This window comes from Pelodiscus sinensis, chromosome 4 (assembly GCF_052426305.1).
Source record: "Pelodiscus sinensis isolate ZL-2025 chromosome 4, ASM5242630v1, whole genome shotgun sequence".
NCBI classification, from domain to species: Eukaryota; Metazoa; Chordata; order Testudines; family Trionychidae; genus Pelodiscus; species Pelodiscus sinensis.
This window is the reverse complement of record NC_143055.1, coordinates 7,809,600-7,829,130: the sequence shown is the minus strand read 5'-3', so window position 1 is coordinate 7,829,130 and position 19,531 is coordinate 7,809,600. Positions and strand designations below refer to the sequence as shown.

The window sequence follows — 19,531 nt, the reverse complement described above, 5'->3', positions numbered from 1 at the left end:
CTGGCAACTTTCACAGCAGTAATGGGAGAGGGGGACTTGGAGAACTTGTTGATTTTGATATCACTGTCCTGCATTTGTGGACCCTTTTCCTCCGTGTACAATCTGCTTGGGAATCAATGAAATGAAAAAAAAAACCCTGTATGTCAAAGGGGCTGTTAAAATAGACAGCTGCGTTACAACTGATGTAATCCTAAACCATGTCAGAGCAGTGTTAGCCAACTCAACTGTGCAGGCGAGGAGGGATTTGTATCATTTTGTCTTCTTCTAATGGCCTTTCTAGCAATTGCCCACAGGGCCATTCCAGGAATTAGTATGTGTCTTTGACGTAAGTTCCTGTAGCCCTCATCGATATAATGATAATGGCTATGTATGCAGGACGTTCACTTTGCTGTCGTTGTACAGTCTGATTTCATCCCTGTGTTTGGTTAAGAATCGAAGTGAAAATGGTAAGAGGCTTATGAACCTCTTCCTGCTATAGGAGGAGGCAGCTTGATCCAGTGGATAGCATTTTATGCTCGAATTCAGAACTCCTGGGTTTTATTCCTGATTCTTTGTGACTTCAAATAGAATTTCACCTTTGTCTACTAGGGATGCTAAAATTAGATTAATCAGCTAATCAAATAGTTGATGGAATTTCCATTGACTATTTGATTAATTGATAAGGGCACTTCCGCTTTGAAATGTAGCAAGAGCCCGCCCAGCTGTTGCTACATTTCAAAGGTGAAAGTGCCACCCATGTTCTGCCTTTGAAATGTACAAGAGCCCCAGTGGGGGCTCTCGTGCATTTCAAAGACTGAAATGCCACGTGGAGCCCAGGGCCAGCGGGAGACTCTGAGTCCCCCACTGGCCCCAAGCTCCATGCAGTGCTTCCACTTTGAAATGTACAAAAGCCCCAATGGGGACTCTTGTACATTTCAAAGGTGGAACGCGGTCCCAATGCCCCAAAATGGCAAATGAAATTTAATGTTAATAAATGCAAAGCAATGCATATTGGAAAACAAATCCCAACTACATATACAATATGATGGGGAATAATTTGGCTACAACTACTCGAGAGATCTTGGAGTCATTGTGGACAGTTCTCTGAAAACATCTACTCAAGTGTGCAGCGGCAGTGAAAAAAGTAAATAAATTGTTAGGAGTCATTTACAAAAGGGATAGATAATAAGAGAGAATATCTTATTGCCTCTCTGTAAAACCATGGTACATCCACATCTTGAATACTGTGTACAGATGTGGTCGCGTCATCTCAAAAAATATATATTGGGATTGGAAAAGGTTCAGAAAAGGGCAAAAAAAATTATTAGGGGTTTGGAACGGGTTCCACATGGAGAGATTAAAAAGACTTGGACTTTTCAGTTTAGAAAAGAGGAGACTAACAAGGGATATGATAGAGGTCTATAAAATCATGACTGGCACGGAAAAAGTGAATAAGGAAAAGTTATTTATTTATTCCCACAATATAAGAACTAGGGGTCACCAAATGAAATTAACAGGCAGCAGGTTTAAAACAAACAAAAGGAAGTTTTTCTTTACTCTGTGCATAGTCAACCTGTGGAACTCCTTCCCAGAGGATGCGGTGAAGGCTAGAACTTTAACACAGATCAAAAAAGAGCTAGATAGATTCATGGAGGTTAAGTCCATCAATGGCTATTAGCCAGGGTGGGTAGAATTGGTATCCTGAGCATCTGTTTCTCTGGAAGTGGGTGACAGGGGAGGGATCATGTGAGGATTACCTGTTGTGATCCTTTCCTCTGGGGCATCTGGTATTGGCCATTGTTCCCAGACAGGATACTGGGCTTGATGGACCTTTGATCTGACCCAGTATGGCTGTTCTTATGTTCTTATGCCCCTTTCCACAGAGCTGGATCTGGGGGGAACCAGCTTTTAAGCCACCTTTCCCCAACACTCCCTCCTTTCCCCCACTAGTCAACTAGTCGCTTACATCCCTAATCTCTATTGCAATTTCGGGGATAATATGAAAAGGCCTTTGAGATTTATGGATAAAAAGCCCTGTATAAGTGGTGGTAGTTAATATATCTGCAAGTGTATTATCAAGATGAGGAAATATCAGACTGAGGAAGTAATTGTTAACAACGAGACTTCATTCAAACTCCAAATGAGGATGTTTTAGGGCAGGTGGAAGAGCTAGACAGACTCCGTGTAGTGCCTTAGGAACTTCGCTACTACTATTGATTGTATTTGGAAAGTGCTTAGATACTATTGGATAGGTGGGACTATAAAACCTTATGATACATATATAATTTTATGCATTCACCCACGTATCAGAGCTGTTAGCAGCAAGAGATTGAGAATCAGGATATGGGGAGTTCTGTTTCTAATTTGTCACTCACTGAGTAACCTTGGGCAAATAATGCCATTGTTCCTTCATGCAGTATGCTTAGGCATGTAACAAGAAGGCATCCAATTTGCTGGAAATGGGAATAGTCCAAAATGCCTTTCTGTTGAAATAAAATGAAGTGGCGATGGGAGGTTCAATATACACATTTTCCATTGATCAGTGAGATTTAAAGAGCAGAAGTGTTGTGTGAGTACAGAGTGTTTCGGTATGATTAGGAACCCTCCCAGACACAGTGACTCATCTGTTCATCTTTGTACAAAATGTTCTAAATCCAGTGTTGACAAAGGTGAGGAAATCCCAAATGTGTTTTAAACATGAAAGATGGGGGAAGAGGAAGGAGATTTCCCTGTCTTATTTGCATGGAATAAGCACCTCATCAGATTGCCATACCTCGCCATCTGAAAATTCCAGAGCTCACGGGTTGCCCTACTTGGGATCCTTTTGATTGTCTCTGATCTTTAATCATGCACTTCCTAACAAGTGGGGTGAGAATTCATTTGATAGCAGCTGAATGATCATGGCATGTGGGGGTCTTTCTTTGTGGCCAAACCTGTTGCATTTTTAGCAGCTTCATGTGCTCTTTTCCAAAGAGGTGCACTAGTGTATGAGGCATGAAGTTGAAGCTTCTTCTACAAGCATAGATTTGTCAAGAACAAGCCATGTCAAACCATCTCGACTTAATTCTTTGTCAGGGTTACTGGCCTAGTGGATAGGGGTGGATAGTCTTGGTTTTGATTCAGTCCCACATGACATTCTCATAAGCAAACTAGGGAAATGCAGTCTAGATTAAATTTAATATGGGGGGGAAACACAGCTGGTTCAAAGACTTAGGGATGTGAACAACTAGTTGACTAGTCGCTTCCCCCTGCCCGCTGCCTCTATATGAAAAAGGCAGCAAGGGGGAAAAAGAGGAGAGGTTGCTTCAAAGTGGCAGCACCGTGTGGTGCCTGGGGTCAGCTGGGGACTCCTTGCTGACCCTGGACTCCATGAGGCGCTGCTGCTTTGAAATGCCACAGGGCACATGGGGACAGCGGGAGACTGCTTGAATGCTCCCCATGGTGCTTGCGCCTTTGAAGTGTAGCAACATCCCTGGGGCTTCAAAGGTGGAGGCGCTATTGGATTAGCCAATTAATCGAACCTATCAAAGACCATACTCCGAGTATGTTAGTTGTCAAACTAGGAGGATCTGTCTAATGGGATCCCACAAGGATTGTTTCTGAGCCTGGTATTAGTAAATTATTTTAATTAATGACTTGGATAATAGAGTGGAGATTTGTTTTTTCTCTCGGCTTTTATAAGCATAAAGCTGTGAAGGGGTTTCAAGAGCTTTGGAAAACAGGATTAGAATTCAAAATGATCATGACAAGTTGGAACTCAACAAGATAAAATTCAATAAAGATAAGTGCAAAGTACTTTACCGAAGAAGGAAAAAATCAAATGCACAACTACAAAATGTGAATAAGTGGCTAGAAAAAAGTACTACTTAGAACGATGAGGGGTTATAGTGGATCAAAAATTGAATGAGTCAACACTGATCAAATTGCAAAAAAAAGAAATTGCAAAAAAAATATGTTGGGGTGTATGTAAGAGATGGGAGATATCACCCTACCCAGCACTGATGAAGCCTCAGTTGGCGTACTGTGTCCAGTTCTGAGTGCCACACTTTGGGAAATATATGAACAAATTAGAGAGAGAGTCTAGAAGAAAAACAAAAATGATTGAGGGTTTAGAAAACGTGACCTATGAGGAAATGTTAAAAACTTGGCCTGTTCAGTCTTGAGAAAAGAGACTGAAAGGGCAACCTGATAAGTCTTCAGATATGCTAAGGCAGTGGTCCCCAACCTTTTGAGGTTGTCGGGCGCCAGGGGGCGTGGCCGTTCGCCCGCCGGGCACCAGGGGGCGGGGACACTTGCGCGCCCGGGGGCGGCCGCCCCCCCCCCCATAGCTGCGCGCCCGAGGGCGGCCGCCCCCCCTTCATAGCTGCGCGCCCGGGGGCGGCCGCCCCCCCTTCATAGCTGCGCGCCCGGGGGCGGCCGCCCCCCCCCCTGCGGCCGCCCCCCCCCCCCCCGCGCGCCCGGGGGCGGCGCTCCCCCCCCCCCCGCCAAGCGCCGCGCGCCCGGGGCCGGCGCTTCCCCCCTCCGCCAAGCGCCGTGCGCCCGGGGCCGGCGCTTCCCCCCCCCCGCCAAGCGCCATGGCGCCCGCGGGCACCGTGTTGGGGACCACGGTGCTAAGGAGTGTTCTAAAAAGAATTGTGATCAATTGTTGTGCACATCTACTAAATGTAGGACAAGAATGGGCCCCTTCTAAAGCAAGGGAGACTTAGATTCGATATTAGGAAAAACTTAACTATAAGGATAGCTTAATACTAGAAAAGGTTGCCAAGGAAGGTTGTGGAATCCCCGTCATTGAAAGCTTTTTAAAAGCAAGTTGGACAAACTCCTTAGAATGCAGCTCAAGAAGTCATTTAGTCTAGTTCTCTGCGCTGTCTTATATTTCTATGATTCTGTGTTCCCTCTGCTCTGTCTTCATTACTGGTGATCAATTGCAGATTAATAAGTCATATTGAGAGAAGTAAATGGTTGTGCTTGAGCTGACAGGACCTACTTTCCCTTTTATGCTAATTCTGCTTTCATAATGTTCTTCCCTGTATGTACCACATGCAGTGTTTTAGTTGCTTTAATGCTGAGATCTAAGAAGTCTGTTACACAACCTGATACCATGTGGGGCTTTCCTGGTTTTGGTTTTCTTGCAGAATGGAAGCTCTCATGGGTTTTGGTGAAGTTTATTCACATTCACAAACCTTGGCAGTACAGAGAGGCCTGAGACAAAAGCCTTGATCTAATTCCCCACTCATACTGTCTTCCCCCAGAAGTTTGGGAAAGTTAGGATCTGTATCCAAACAATGTCCTGCCTTGAGGGCGGGGGGCTGGACTCGATGACCTCTCGAGGTCCCTTCCAGTCCTATTATTCTATGATTCTAATGTCAGTTTCTCACACACTGAATGGGAAGTGATCTAGGAAGTAGTAGTGCAGAAAGGGATCTGAGGGCCATAGTGGACCATGAGCTGAAGAGGCTACAAGAGTGTGACACTGTTGCAAGAAAAGGAAACCTCAGTATGGCTTAGGAAAGGTATGGGCAATAATTTTCATGGGGGGGGGGGGGGAGATACTTAATTAATTTTGGGGCTGAGGACTATTCCTCTTCTGGAATTGAACCGGAGGTCTCTGGAGCTTAGTGCATGAGCCTCTACCACTTGAGCTAAAACTAGCTGGCTGCTAGGTAAGGCTGTAGCACACGCTTATTATTCTCCGTAAGTGGTCTCAGTACCATTAGATGACAGCGTGCACCACACCAAGCAAGTAAAAAAAACAGCAAGCAAATGGTCTGATAGCACTTTATAGACTAACAAAACATGTAGATGGTAGCATGAGCTTTCGTGGGCACAGCCCACTTCCTCAGATGACCGGAGTTATGATTAAAGGATAAGGAAACTCGAAATAAATAGGAGAAGGGAAGCGGAGGAGAGGAGAAAGATGTTCTGTCGCCCACCCCCCACCTCCATGCACATCAGGAGAAAGGATGTCAAACTTGAGCAGACAAAGATCAAAGTCAGTGAATGGATAAGGCAGGAAGGACACCGCCCAGAAAGCAGTTAGCACCCTCACCAATAAAGGAACCTTTATCAGTGAAGGTGCCAACCACTCCCTGAATGGCATCCTTCCTGCCCCACCCATCCACCGACCCTCACCCACTCAGGTCCAACACCCCCTCTCCCAACACTTCACGCACAGGTAGTGTGTAGGTTTCATAGTTGAAATCCCAGATTAGCCCCCACTTGTAATGCTGACAGGCAGAATTTAACCTGGGAGCTCTGGAGCTTAGTGCACAAGCCTCTACCACATGAGCTAAAAGCCAGCTCACTAGTAACAATGCTACACTCATTCTCTCCGTAAGTGGTCTCTGTGCTGCTCGATGAGAGAGTTCACCACACCCAGAGGATGTGCGAGTTACACTGACATTAAACTGTTTCAGATTGAGCTGGCTAAGCTTTAACAAGGGATGTAATAGTGTAATTGTTTAAACGGTTAACTAATAAGTATGAGTTTACTGTTACCATAATGGTTACATGCTGGTTTTTATCCCTGCTCCCAAGGTTGTGGGTTCTGATACAGAGCCTGCAGTGAGGGATGGCAGTCTGCTTCCTGGGAGCTGTGCCGGGAGCTGGCTGCCGCCCCACACTGCTAGATCTCAGGCATCAGCGAGGATCAGCAGCCAGCTCCCCAGGAGTGGGGCAGCAGACAAGAGCTAGTACACTCGGGGAGCTGGCTTTGCAGGCTCTGGAGTATAAAGCTTATTCCGCAGAGCCTGCAGTACATCTGGCTCCCCGGGAATGGGACCAGGAGCTGGCTCTTGGCACACACTGGCTGCCAGCCCCAGTTCCAGGGACCCAGCTGCACTGCAGACTCTGTATATAAGCTATTTACGGCCGAGCCCATGGTGTGTAAACATTCAGATTTTTTATGGTTACCTCACTAACCTCTTTTCAACATTCCTACCTTTAACCAGTTATTAAGAAAGATGAGCTGTTGTGACTGGTTAGGCAGCCATGTGCGGGATCACTCTTGTAGGCGAAGGCAATGTGTTCTAAGTGATTTGCTCTCATTAGGGCAGACCAGGTTGCAGAGGCATCTTCTTCCCTGTGTGATAGAGTATTTCAGATCACTTGATGTGCTCAAGCTAGCAATAATCCACGCTTCACTGAGGAGGGGCTGGTAGCAAGGAGACTTCAATGAAGGGTTTTTGTCTCTAGAACTAAGTTCCTCTATTGGTCCCCCAGAGCCTGGGTTTGTTGACCTTTAGGTCATCCCACAAGTTTGATTTCTGCAAGGCTTTCTGTGGGAAAGAGGTCTGAGTGGGTAGTTCTGGGTGATGTTAGAGTCCTAATTAGGGAGGGATAGCTCAGTGGTTTGAGCATTGGCTTGCTAAACCCAGGGTTGTGAGTTCAATCCTTGAGGAGGCCATTTGGGGCAAAAATTGTCAGGGATGGTACTTGGTCCTGCTGTTAAGGCAGGGGACTAGACTCAATGACCTGACAAGGTCCCTTCCAGTTCTAGGAGATAGGCAATCTCCATTAATTTCTAATTTCAGTTTGAGTGAGGGTGAGAGGGCCATCCATGTACAGTAATTCCTCATTTAACATGTGCCCGCTGAACACATTTTCATGATAGCACAAATTTTTTTTTTTGGGGGGGGGGGGGGGGGGACATTTTTTTGAATTACACGACCGTCCCCAGAATAACACGATTTCCCCAGCCGTCCCTTTGCCGGCTTCCCCCACCTCCCTGCAAAGTGGTGGAGGGTTCGCTGCTCGCCACACCGTTCCCCGGAGACACCTCACCAGATGCAGTGCGGGTCCTGGCAGACCCGTCACAGGGGTATACTCCCAACCCAATCCCCCTTCCCTCTCCTACCCTTCCCTTCCCCAGAGCCAAACACCTCCCCTCCCTGCTGTAACCCAGACCCCTTATGTCCCGGTCCCAACAGACACCACCGCTTGAAACACAACCCCCACCTTTTCCATTATTTTCAATGGGAAAATTGACCCCGCATAACACGTTTTCACTTAACACAATCATTTTCTGAAACATATCTATAGTGTTAAATGAGGAATTACTGTATTTTGGGCATTGTTTTAGTATGTTTATGATTCAGTGTTGTCTGAGTGCCCAGAGCTTGGGATGGGCCCCGGATTGAAACAGAGCAAAATAAATACAATGAGAACAGATGTCATGAAAGGGGGGAAAAATAGGCTGAACATCAAGAGTAAAACCGTCTCTGGAAATGAGATGGCTTAATCAGTAGAAGGGTCTGTCTGTTAAGAGAAGTGGGGGAAACTTTGTTCCAGGAGACATTGAAAACTAAAACTGGATAAATGCCAAAAGCATGTTATACAGGGAATCACCCTGCAATGGAAACTGACTCTCCATCTCTGACTTCCATGAGACAAACGAGTTGATTAATTTGTACTGACATCAGACATCAGGTGCAAAACCCAGGCAGATTAAAATGCAATTACTGAATTTTCTAATTTAGAGGCCTGGGGTTCAAAAGACCCGGGTTTCGTTCCTTCATCAGCCAGCAGGTTGACCTTGTACGCTGCTCTGTGCCTCAGTTTTCTCACTGGTAAAACTGAAATATTTCCTAGGGTCAAGTTGGTTAAAATCTACCAGGAAAAAGCTTTATGTAAGAGCCAAGTGTTATTGATAACTGTATTAGACAAAGCCCTGGAGACAGTTCTGTATAGTGCATTTCTAAACATGACCCCTGTAGGTGATGGGACAGAGATGGACTAAATGACCTTAATTGTAAGACTTTTACAGCTCAGTCTTCTTTCTGCCTGGATATGCGAGTGAACAGTGGTCAGAAATGCACCCTGTGGTTGAGTTGAATAGGCAAAGTGCCACAGGCTTTCTAATACAGCATGTTGTTTTCTTTCCCAGGTCAACATGGATTCGTGGTTCTTTGTCCTCTTGCTTGGAAGTGGCCTGACATGTCTAGGTGCAGACAACATTACCACAGGTGAGACATTGTCCATGGCTTCCTCTCCTTTCAGTTGTAAACAGTGGTTGGGATTGAACAAGGGGGTCTTCAAATCCTTAGTCACTTCCTCCCCTCTTTTACTTATCTGCCTTGAAGAAGTATCTGATAGGAATTGCAGATGATTCTCCAAACCTGATTCTGGGATGCATTAACAGGTGTGTTGTGAGCAAGACACCAGAAGTCATTCTTCCGCTCTACTCTGCGCTGGTTAGGCCTCAGTTGGAGTATTGTGTCCAGTTCTGGGCACTGCATTTCAAGAAAGATGTGGAGAAATTGGAGAGGGTCCAGAGAAGAGCAACGAGAATGATTAAAGGTCTAGAGACCATGACCTGTGAAGGAAGGCTGAAAGAATTGGGTTTATTTAGTTTAGAAAAGAGGAGATTGAGGGGGGACATGATAGCCGTTTTCAGGTATCTAAAAGGGTGTTATAAGGAGGAGGGAGAAAACTTGTTCATCTTGGCATCTGAGGATAGAACAAGAAGCAATAGGCTTAAACTGCAGCAAGGGAAGTTTAGGAGGGACATTAGGAAAAAATTCCTAACTGTCAGGGTGGTCAAACACGAATAAATTGCCCAGGGAGGTCGTGGAATTCCCATCAGCGGAGATATTTAAGAGTAGGTTAGATAAATGTTACCAGGGATGTTCTAGACAGTATTTGGTCCTGCCATGAGGGCAGGGGACTGGACTCGATGACCTCTTGAGGTCCCTTCCAGTCCTAGTATTATGTGATTCTATGATAGTAGATGATCAGTATATGTCTGCTAGAAGAGGGTGCTGGGCCTGCAAACATCCAAGATCCTCACTTATTGTGTATGTTTTTAATGAGATATGCAGCAAGGCAGCAAAGGCAGGGGATAATATTAGTGTAAAACATCGCTTTTATATTGCCTTTATCACTACAGCCATCTCTGTAATGTGGGATCGGGTTTTTTGCACTAATGTAGCTACAATAGTGAAAATGTCAAGTGTACATGCGAAGCAAGATGGAGCTTGCATTAGTGCAAGGTACCCTGTGGCCTGCTGGATAAGATACATAGGTACAGACCTCATTATGCACCAGTGTTGTGTTTTTATATTGGGGATTTGTATCCATGTAACACTTAAGGAAACTAAATTATGCAGATTTATGGAGGCTAAAACAAACCCTACATACAGCTTAACTAGTTTTTCTAGTAGTCCCACTGAAAAAGGCTTCCTTTTTGGACACTAGGTCTAGTACGGAGGTTGGCGAACTACGGCATGCGTGCCAATTTTGAGTGGCATGCGTGGCAGGAGCTTAGCCCCCGTTCTTCCCCAGCACCAGTTGGAGCCTTGTGGTAAACATGCAGCTGCCGGCTGGAGAACCAGCTCCGGTTCCTGCTGGAAGGGCAAGCAGGAGTGTGGGAGTGTAGGAGCCAGGGCATCCCAGCAAGCAGAGCAGGCAGCATGACTCCCGTATTGGGCTCTGTGTCCCTAGGGCTGTCCCTGCCCCTGCCCACCCGGGTGTGCGGCTTCCAGAAGCTAAGGGGTTAACATGCACACCCTCGCTACAGGCTCTGCTCTGGGAGTGGGTGGGGCTGGAGCTGCTCTGCAGATCTTGGGCTGGGCTGCTGCCTTCATGTGGTACCAGGGCCTGGCTGTGCCAAGCTCCCCCTCCCTTTCCTCTCCCCCCTCCCTTCCGCTATGGGGAGCGTGTGCAGGGATGAGGAGACCCTTCCCTAGTGCCCCGCTGCGCCTGTCTGGGCTGGAACCAGCTGCAGGCTATGCCTGCCCCAGTCCCAGAGCAGCAGCCTGATGGGATTAGGAGGGAAGTCTTTCCCCACAGTGTGCTGGCGAGAACCCTGAGGGATTCTGTGTCTTACCCTGAAGCATTTTTAGTGGGCGCATCCCACATGACCAAAACCCTGCAATTGTGGATGATGGGCATTTGTGCCTTTGTGTTTGCAATATCCCTTCCCTGAGCTCATCTTTTCCTCTGTTCAGACCTCCCTCAGTGCAAAATGAAACTGTATTTGGACTCTTCATTCAGTGCAAACGTTTGCTTTGTCAGATGAAAGCTGAGCTCAGCTACATTTTTAATACTGAAAACCTGCCTTTTAAATAATGTGTGTCTGAGAATGAATGGGAAGGATTGAGACAGTCACATATCTGTGGTTGCCCCAAACTAGTCCCAGTTCCCATTGAAGCTGCTGGAAAGACTCCCACGGATTTCAGTGGGAGCTGGATCAGACACCTACCAATCACTGAATGTCTGCAATGCAGGTGCAGGGCCTGATTCTCCTTTTGCACTATAGTCAGTGGAGTGACACTGAAGTAAAGCCAGAGGAGAATCGGTTCCATTTGGTGTTCCCTAGCTGAGCTGCCCCAGTGCTGGGGAGTGAAAGGAATAAAAGGACATTGGAGATTGCCTTGTGCTTTGTTACTTCCAGTGCCACCGTCTACAGAGCACACCTCCACTGTGCATTCTGTGAAAGCCCTTACATCGAAGGCAGGTGGCGAAAAGATCACTAGTCCAAACAGCCTGAATGCTAGCTCTCCAACAACCGTACCTTCCGTGGTGTCAGCGCCTACGACTCTGCAAACCCCAGAACTCACCCAGGATGCCACTGGCGTCTCGCCAGTTACTGAAAACAGCACCATGAGGACAACTGTGCCTGTGCCTGCATCCACCTCTAGTCCACCCAGCACAACATCTTCCCTTTCACAAACAGCTTCTCAAGATGTAAAGACAGTGGCTGCAGTAGGGAGCATCACTATGGAAGTGACTTCTTCAGAAGCCATTGTCACTTCAGGTATGGCAAGGACACTTCATTTCTTCCCTTTCTTCACTTTGCTCCAGACCCCTCACCTCTTCAATATTTGGCTTTATTCTCCTTTCTTCAGTTTGCTGCAAACATTTGCAAATCAGAAGTAGAGATGTAAGCGACGAGTCGACTATCCGATAAGCAAATGCCTATCAGATAGTTGACTAGTCCCTCAACTAGTCACTTCCCCACCTCCCCTCCCCTTTCTGCCGCTATCAGAGGCAGCAAGGTGGGGGAAGGGAGGGAGCAGGAGCTGGTGCTGAGGGGAGCTCGCTTAAAAGCCAGTTCCCCCCAGCACCATCTCCGTGGTGAGCGGGACGGAAACCGGAAATCTGGCTCATGCCCAGTTCCAGACAGTGGCCTCTGCTTTTTAAATGTATTAAGAATCTGCTGGCTCTTAATATATTTAAAAATCAAAAGTGCAGCAGGTGGGACCTGGCACGTGCCAGGAATCAGCTGTCCCTGCTCATGCTGGGTCCCCCCACTGCGCTCCAGCCTTTTAAATGTATTGAGAGCCTGCCAGCTCTTAATCTATGTAAAAGGCAGAGCTGCAGTGGGGTTAGCTGCTGGGGCTGGGCGCTAACCCCGCTGCTCTCCCCGCTTATTGACTAATCAACTAGTTGATGGAAAATCCATCGACTAGTCGATTAGGGATGTTAAATTTAGTTTAATCAGCTAATCAGAAGTAAATTTTTAAGGTCAGATCCCCAGTTGGTGTAAACTGGCCTTTCTTCATTGAAATGAATGGAGTAAAAGTGACTTACACTAGCCGATGGTCTGGCCCTTATTCTTAGAAAACAGAAACAAAATCCAGCCTGTACCCAGGGAAGAACAATAGGATGTGGTAGGGCACAGGATTTGGGTGCCAGGAGTCCTGACTTCTAGTCTCACTTCTGCCATAGGTTTTAGGCTAGTCACATTACCACTGGCTCTTTCCTCATGTCTAATGGGCTAATGATACCCAGTCCTCAGGGTTGAGAAGCACATATAAGCAGAAAAACAAAACAAAACCTCATTGAGATCCTGCTCAGTTTAATGGTCCAGAGAGCAGATATTGTCACCATGTCATTGTATTTTGATAATACCTACGGACCTTGAAGAGGGAACAGGGCCTCCTCATGCTGGCCATGATTCTGGCATAGTCCTGGCGCCTAAGAGCCAGGATCTAGGTCACAGTTCTGATTGGGATCCAAAAAGGAATTGCCCAAGAAAGGGTTGAGGGCTCCTTAGCACTAAGCACTGGACAAGCAAATAGCACATCATCTTTTCAGGAGAGATTCTCTGTAATGCTGTAAGTTTAACTAAATGGTCATAGTGGTCCTTTCTGGTCCTAAACTCTACGATGTTATGAAATGGGGGAAGCCGTTCTGCCACACAGGAGGGTTTGAAGTAGGGATGTTAAATATCAGTTAATTGAATAGTCCAGCATTTCCCAAACTGTGGGCCACAGCCTGGTACCGGGCCTCAGTATGGCTGCCGGGGTGTTTTGGCTCCCAAAGTGCCCGTGCGGTGTTGGATCCCCCAAGCCCTGAGCCGGGCTGGGCGGAGGATGCAGCCGGATGTTCCGGGCCCCCAGCAGAGGCATAGCGAGGGGGGGAGCAGAGGGAGGGCAGTTGCCCCTGGGTGCCATGCTAGGGGGGCACTGGGCTGGGCTGGGCTGCGGGGGGAAGAGGGGAAGGTGCAGGGTGCTGGGCTCATCTGGGCTACAGGAGGAGGGAGGTGCCGGGAACTCAGTGCTGTATCAGAGGCAGTAGCATGGGGTTGCCAGGCAGGAGCTGGTCTGCGAGGGGAGCCGGTTTAAAGAACAGCTCCCTTTGCGGACTGGCTGCCTGTCTCCCCATGCTACTGCCTCTGATACAGAGGCAGCAGCATGGGGTAGCAGCAGCCCCTGTCCAGGGGCTTGTTTAAGCTCCTGGACTTGGCACAAGCAGCAACTGAGCCGAGATGCCTGCCTGCCTGGCTCCTAATACACTTTAAATGCAGAGATGCAGCAGGGGTAGGTTCCAGAACTGGCGCAAGCCGGGACTGAGCTGGGCTGCTGGCTAGCCTGCTAAAAAAAAATTTACTGGCGGGGGATGGGGAAAAATGCACGTAGTCTGTAGTATTAACCTATAGGCTTCTGCTTATCGGTTAATCAACTATACCAGGGATGGCCAATCCCTTTAACAAAGAGAGCCAAAACAGCAGCAGAAAAAATGCGAAGAGCTTCACCAGAATAGTCAAGCCAAAAAAAAAGGAGTCTGCCCCTTTAAGAAACAAGCTTAGGCCATATCAGACTCCCATCAATGTCTGCCATTTTGGGTGCCATTTTGAATCGCTACCCCGGTGAGCATGGGGGGATGGGGGGGTGCAGGAACGGCTTAGCGAGCCACACTTGAGGGAGAAGAGCTGCATGTGGCTTGCGAGCCACGAGTTCGCCACCCCTGGACTATACTATTACATCCCTAGTTTCACAGACTTTGTGATCCACAGTTGGAAGGGATTGAAATAACAAGCTCTGATGAAAGAAGTATGTGTTCAGTCACTGACACTTGTCATGGTTTCTTTTGATTTCTCTAGGTGGGCCAGCAGACGGCCAAGGTAAGCACTTACCCCTAGACACTCATTCTATATCCTAGGTCCTGACAGATCTTGACTGAGCCCTTGGTTCAATCATTCGTTATATTAAGGTACCGTAAATAAATATTTCACAAAGGGTTAGTAAATGATTGATAAATGTTATATGCATGTTGCAGACAAATAGCATATGATATCGAATGTTATCAGCACCTAAGAAGCGTTCATATATGTTCATAAGCTATGGGTATAAGCAACCTGTTAATTCAGTAGCAATCAAATAATATTTTACTAAAACATCCAGCAGTTTATCAGCCCTTTGCAAACTATTTGTAAAAGGATTCCTATGGTAAAGTGTGAGCCTTGTTTACATGGTTGGTTCTACTTTTTCTGACCCAAGCTTCCCAGAAAGGAAGTGGAAGGAGATGGGGGTGGGGTTTTTCCCTAATATAAATGTTCAAAGATGCCAGCTTTGTAAAATCTGGAAGCTGAGAGAAAAGCACTTTTAAACTTCCAAAGCCATTTCTGTGTGTTCAAGTTTTTAACTTTGGGTGTGTCTAAACTACATGGTTCCGTCAACGGAGCCATGTAGATTAGGCAGGACGGCAAAGGGAAATGAAGCGGCAATTTAAATAATCACCGCTTCATTTAAATCAAAATGGCCGCCGCGCTGCGCCGATAGCTGATTTTCGGCACAGCGCGGCAGTCTAGACGGGGATCTGCTGAACCCAGAACCCTTCGTCGTCAGATCCTGTAAATCGCCGCTTCATTTCCCTTTTTCAAGTACACTAATCTACATGGCTCCGTTGAACGGGGTAAAAATATTTTAAATAAATAAATTAAATAATAAAATATTTGGCTCCTATGGAAGCAGTATCTGTTCAGTTTATCTCCTTTTCCACTCCTCACTTCCTCCAGCTCATGTGCATATCACAACGGTTTAAGGAAGACCGTTTTTACATTGCTAGAGACTTGTCAAGACATCTTACAAAGAACGAAAAACACAGACAAGGATTACACAAGTTAGAGGCTGAGAGAGACGTATTAGGTTACGTCTGATTCAGCCCCTTGCCATTCCAGAGCTGTTCTTTACTGTGCTTTGTCTTACAATTGTGTGTCTTGGGGTTTAACCATTCCTGCAATTATTGGATCCAGCATCTTTATTGGATCAGGTCCTCAGTTGATGTAAATTGGCATTGGCTCATTAGCGGCAGTGCTTAGGATCTGACCCACAGTCTTAGTCATGCAGATACATGCCCACTGTTCTCCGTTGCATTGGTTTAGAATTACACCCAGTGGGTAGCTATGTGCAGCTATATTCTGTAGGAGTTCTTGTCTCCTTCACTGAGCCTTTCGTGATTCAGAAATACCTCGTTTTACATAGCAGCATTTCCCATTTCAGAGTCTGCTCAGCCAGACAGTGATCTCTGGATTCATCTTCCTGTTTTGCAGCACTTACTGCTTCTTCCTCCACTAAGTAGAGCTAATAGGACAAGTACAGGATTCTCTCCTACAGGGGCCATATGATCAAATGTACTGAGAAACTGAGCGCCCAGTGTGAGATTGTGACAATAAAAGTGATCAAGATTCTGAGAGCTACAATCCAGCATTCATTAGAATGTAATAAAAAGCTTGAATTCCATTTGAAAATTATCTTTGTTATACTTCACTATTTACAGTGATTTCTTTGCCTTAAGAATTTCTTCTGTCTTGTGTACTAGTTTTACCCCTGTTTTATTTGACACTGCATATTACATTTTTATACAAAATAATCTTGAGTTCTTCTTGGTTTATTTTATAGCCATTGACACCTTTATCTGCCTATCCTTGGACCTGATGAGTTGTATGTTTCTAGGAATACCAACCACAAGTAGGCATGTGACTGGTTAACTGGTTAACCAGTAGACCTCACCCTTAACAGGTGAGGCTTACTGGTTCTAGTTAACTGGTGGACACTGGAGCAGCTCCCAGCCCAGATGGAGCAGTCCTGTCCAGGAGAGAAGAGGGTGCTCCAGCCTTGGTCACGGTGGGGGGCGGGCGCACTTCAACCTTGCCAGCCTGGAGTGTCATCCTCCCAAGTCTCCCTCCCTTTAATAGGTTAATGGGTTAATCATTACGTTAACCCATTAACCAATTAAATGGGATTTTACATCCCTAACCCCAAGTGCTCAAAAATCACGTCAGGTCTCAAAAATGTTATAAGATCAGTTTAAATATTATGAGACTTTGGGGGGAAAAGTTGTGGTTGTTTTACTGACTTTCTGGTTTCTGAGACATTAGGACTTTCTCAAATCAGGCTGTAAAATGTTTCTCCACAAGCAGAAAGGCTATAAATGTCCTTTTTTTCTTTCAATGAAAGCTGTATTCATATAATCACAGCTCTCCAGGAGGCAGGGCGTTAAAAGAAAAATATTGTGAGGCTGACACTAAAATTATAAGTTGATTGTGTCACAATATTGTTCGGTCTCAATTTTCAGTACTCCTTCCTGGTGGTTCTTATAATATTTATTGCTCTGTGACTAAGGTGTTCATGTTTTGTTCTTTTTTGTTGTGCAGGTTTGGGCAGAAGAGGTGAGAAGTTCCGATCTTGTTGCCATGTTATGTCTGTATTATGTGTATTCCTCTGTTAAACGTGCCCAACTGTGGCTTGGGATTTTTTAATAATGTTTGAAAGCACTCTTGGGGCAGGATATTAAAGGTCTCTGGGGCCAGATTTTCAAGTACTCAGCACCTGTTATTGAACTCTATGAACTCCACTTCCATTTAGACACGTAAGTAAGATCCAGGTTTTCAGAAGTACTCGGCCACCCCACAGCTCCCTGTGTGACTATTCTGATCAGATGTTTGAAAGTGTTTCCTTCCTAAGGTGTTTGGGCTACGTAGAAAATCTGGCACCCATGGATGTGATTTTTCTATTGAAAACATTTCTTCAGTTGCGGTAGCTAACCTCTCTTGAAAACCTCCATAGAGTTGAGTGAATAATTTCTAAGTAAGGGAGAACAATGAGTAGTCCTGTGGAACTTAGAAACTAACAAATATATATAAAAATCATGAGGTTTTGTGGGCAAAACCCACTTCCTCAGATTCTCCCCTTCTTTTCTGCTTGGGAATTGCCTGTTAATCATGATTTCCCCTAATGTTTTCATTTTTTAAAAATGGCTTGCTGAATAATTCTCAGTTTTGTTCATGCCATCAAATAATCCAAATTCCAGCTGTTTTGATTAGAATAAGTCGCTTGGTTTAGTTCTTTTATGTGATTCATAGAATACTAGGACTGGAAGGGACCTTGAGAGGTCATCGAGTCCAGTCCCCTGCCCCCATGGCAGGACCAAATACTGTCTAGACCATCCCTGATAGACATTTATCTAACCTACTCTTAAATATCTCCAGAGATGGAGATTCCACAACATCCTTGGGCAATTTATTCCAGTGTTTGACTACCTTGACAGGAACTTTTTCCTAATGTCCAACCTTAAACCTCCCTTGTTGCAGTTTAAGCCCATTGCTTCTTGTTCTATCCTCAGAGGCCAAGATGAACAAATTTTCTCCCTCCTCCTTATGACACGCTTTTAGATACCTGAAAACGGCTATCATGTCCCCTCTCAATCTTCTCTTTTCCAAACTAAACAAACCCAATTTTTTCAGCCTTCCTTCATAGGTCATGTTCTCTAGACCTTTAATCATTCTTGTTGCTTTTCTCTGGACCCTCTCCAATTTCTCCACATCTTTCTTGAAATGCGGTGCCTAGAACTGGACACAATACTCCAACTGAGGCCTAACCAGCGCAGAGTAGAGCAGAAGAATGACTTCTCGTGTCTTGCTCACAACACACCTGTTAATGCATCCCAGAATCATGTTTGCTTTTTTTGCAACAGCATCACACTGCTGACTCATATTCAGCTTGTTGTCCACTCTAACCCCTAGATCCCTTTCTGCCATACTCCTTTCCAGACAGTTGCTTCCCATTCTGTATGTGTGAAACTGACTGTTCCTTCGTAAGTGGAGCACTTTGCATTTGTCTTTATTAAACTTCATCCTGTTTACCTCAGACCATTTCTCCAATTTGTCCAGGTCATTTTGAATTATGACACTATCCTCCATATTAGTCGCAACCCCTCCCAGCTTGGTATCATCTGCAAACTTAATAAGTGTACTCTCTATGCCAATATCTAAATTGTTGATGAAGATATTGAACAGAGCCGGTCCCAAAAACAGACCCCTGCGGAACCCCACTTGGTACACCTTTCCGGCAGGATTGTGAACCATTAATAACTACTCTCTGAGTACGGTTATCCAGCCAGTTATGCACCCACCTTATAGTAGCCCTATCTAAGTTGTATTTGCCTGGTTTATTGATAAGAATATCATGCGAGACCGTATACCACATCCACCGCTTCTCCCTTATCCACAAGATTCGTTATCCTATCAAAGAAAGCTATCAGATTGGTTTGACATGATTTGTTCTTTACAAATCCATGCTGGCTGTACCCTATCATCTTGCCACCTTCTAAGTGTTTACAGATGAATTCCTTAATTACGTGCTCCATTATCTTCCCTGGCACAGAAGTTAAACTAACTGGTCTGTAGTTTCCTGGGTTGTTCTTATTTCCCTTTTTATAAATGGGCACTATATTTCCCCTTTTCCAGTCTTCTGGAATCTCTCCTGTCTCCCATGATTTTCCAAAGATGATAGCTAGAGGTTCAGATACCTCCTCTATCAGCACCTTGAGTATTCTAGGATGCATTTCATCAGGACCTGGTGACTTGCAGACATCTAACTTTTCTAGGTGATTTTTAACTTGTTCTTTTTTTATTTTATCTTCTAAACCTACCCCCTTCCCACCAGCATTCACTGTGTTAGGCATTCCTTCAGACTTTCCGGTGAAGACCGAAACAAAGAAGTCATTAAGCATTTCTGCCATTTCCAAGTTTCCTGTTACTGTTTCTCCCTCCTCACTGACCAGTGGGCCTACCCTGTCCTTGGTCTTCCTATTGCTTCTAATGTATTTATAAAAAAATACATTAGATTAGTTGACCTTAGCTTAGAGACTCAGGATTCCTGCTGGAACATTGGCAATTACAGATTAATTCAGAAATATAGGAATTGCTAGACCAATGGTCTCTCTCGTTTTGGTTTTCTAAACTTTGAAAATAGCTTTCTGCAGATATTTTAGCACTACATCGTATTCCAATTAACTTAGTTAGATTTGCAGTTCGCATGGTGATTTG

General features: G+C 45.5%; 1 protein-coding gene across 5 annotated transcripts in view; it reads left to right on the top strand.

The window, feature by feature from the left end:
• Positions 1–19,531, top strand: part of PTPRA (protein tyrosine phosphatase receptor type A) — a 246,022-nt gene that overhangs the window by 170,410 nt on the left and 56,081 nt on the right. For 4 of the 5 annotated variants that reach the window (XM_075930988.2, XM_075930990.2, XM_075930991.2 and 1 more), the window contains 4 exons: positions 8,864–8,942; positions 11,372–11,734; positions 14,306–14,326; positions 16,859–16,873. In XM_075930988.2, the coding sequence (XP_075787103.2) occupies positions 8,864–8,942; positions 11,372–11,734; positions 14,306–14,326; positions 16,859–16,873 (478 nt within the window). The remainder of the gene's footprint in view (positions 1–8,863; positions 8,943–11,371; positions 11,735–14,305; positions 14,327–16,858; positions 16,874–19,531) is intronic. The other variant, XM_075930987.2, reaches the window with a different exon arrangement.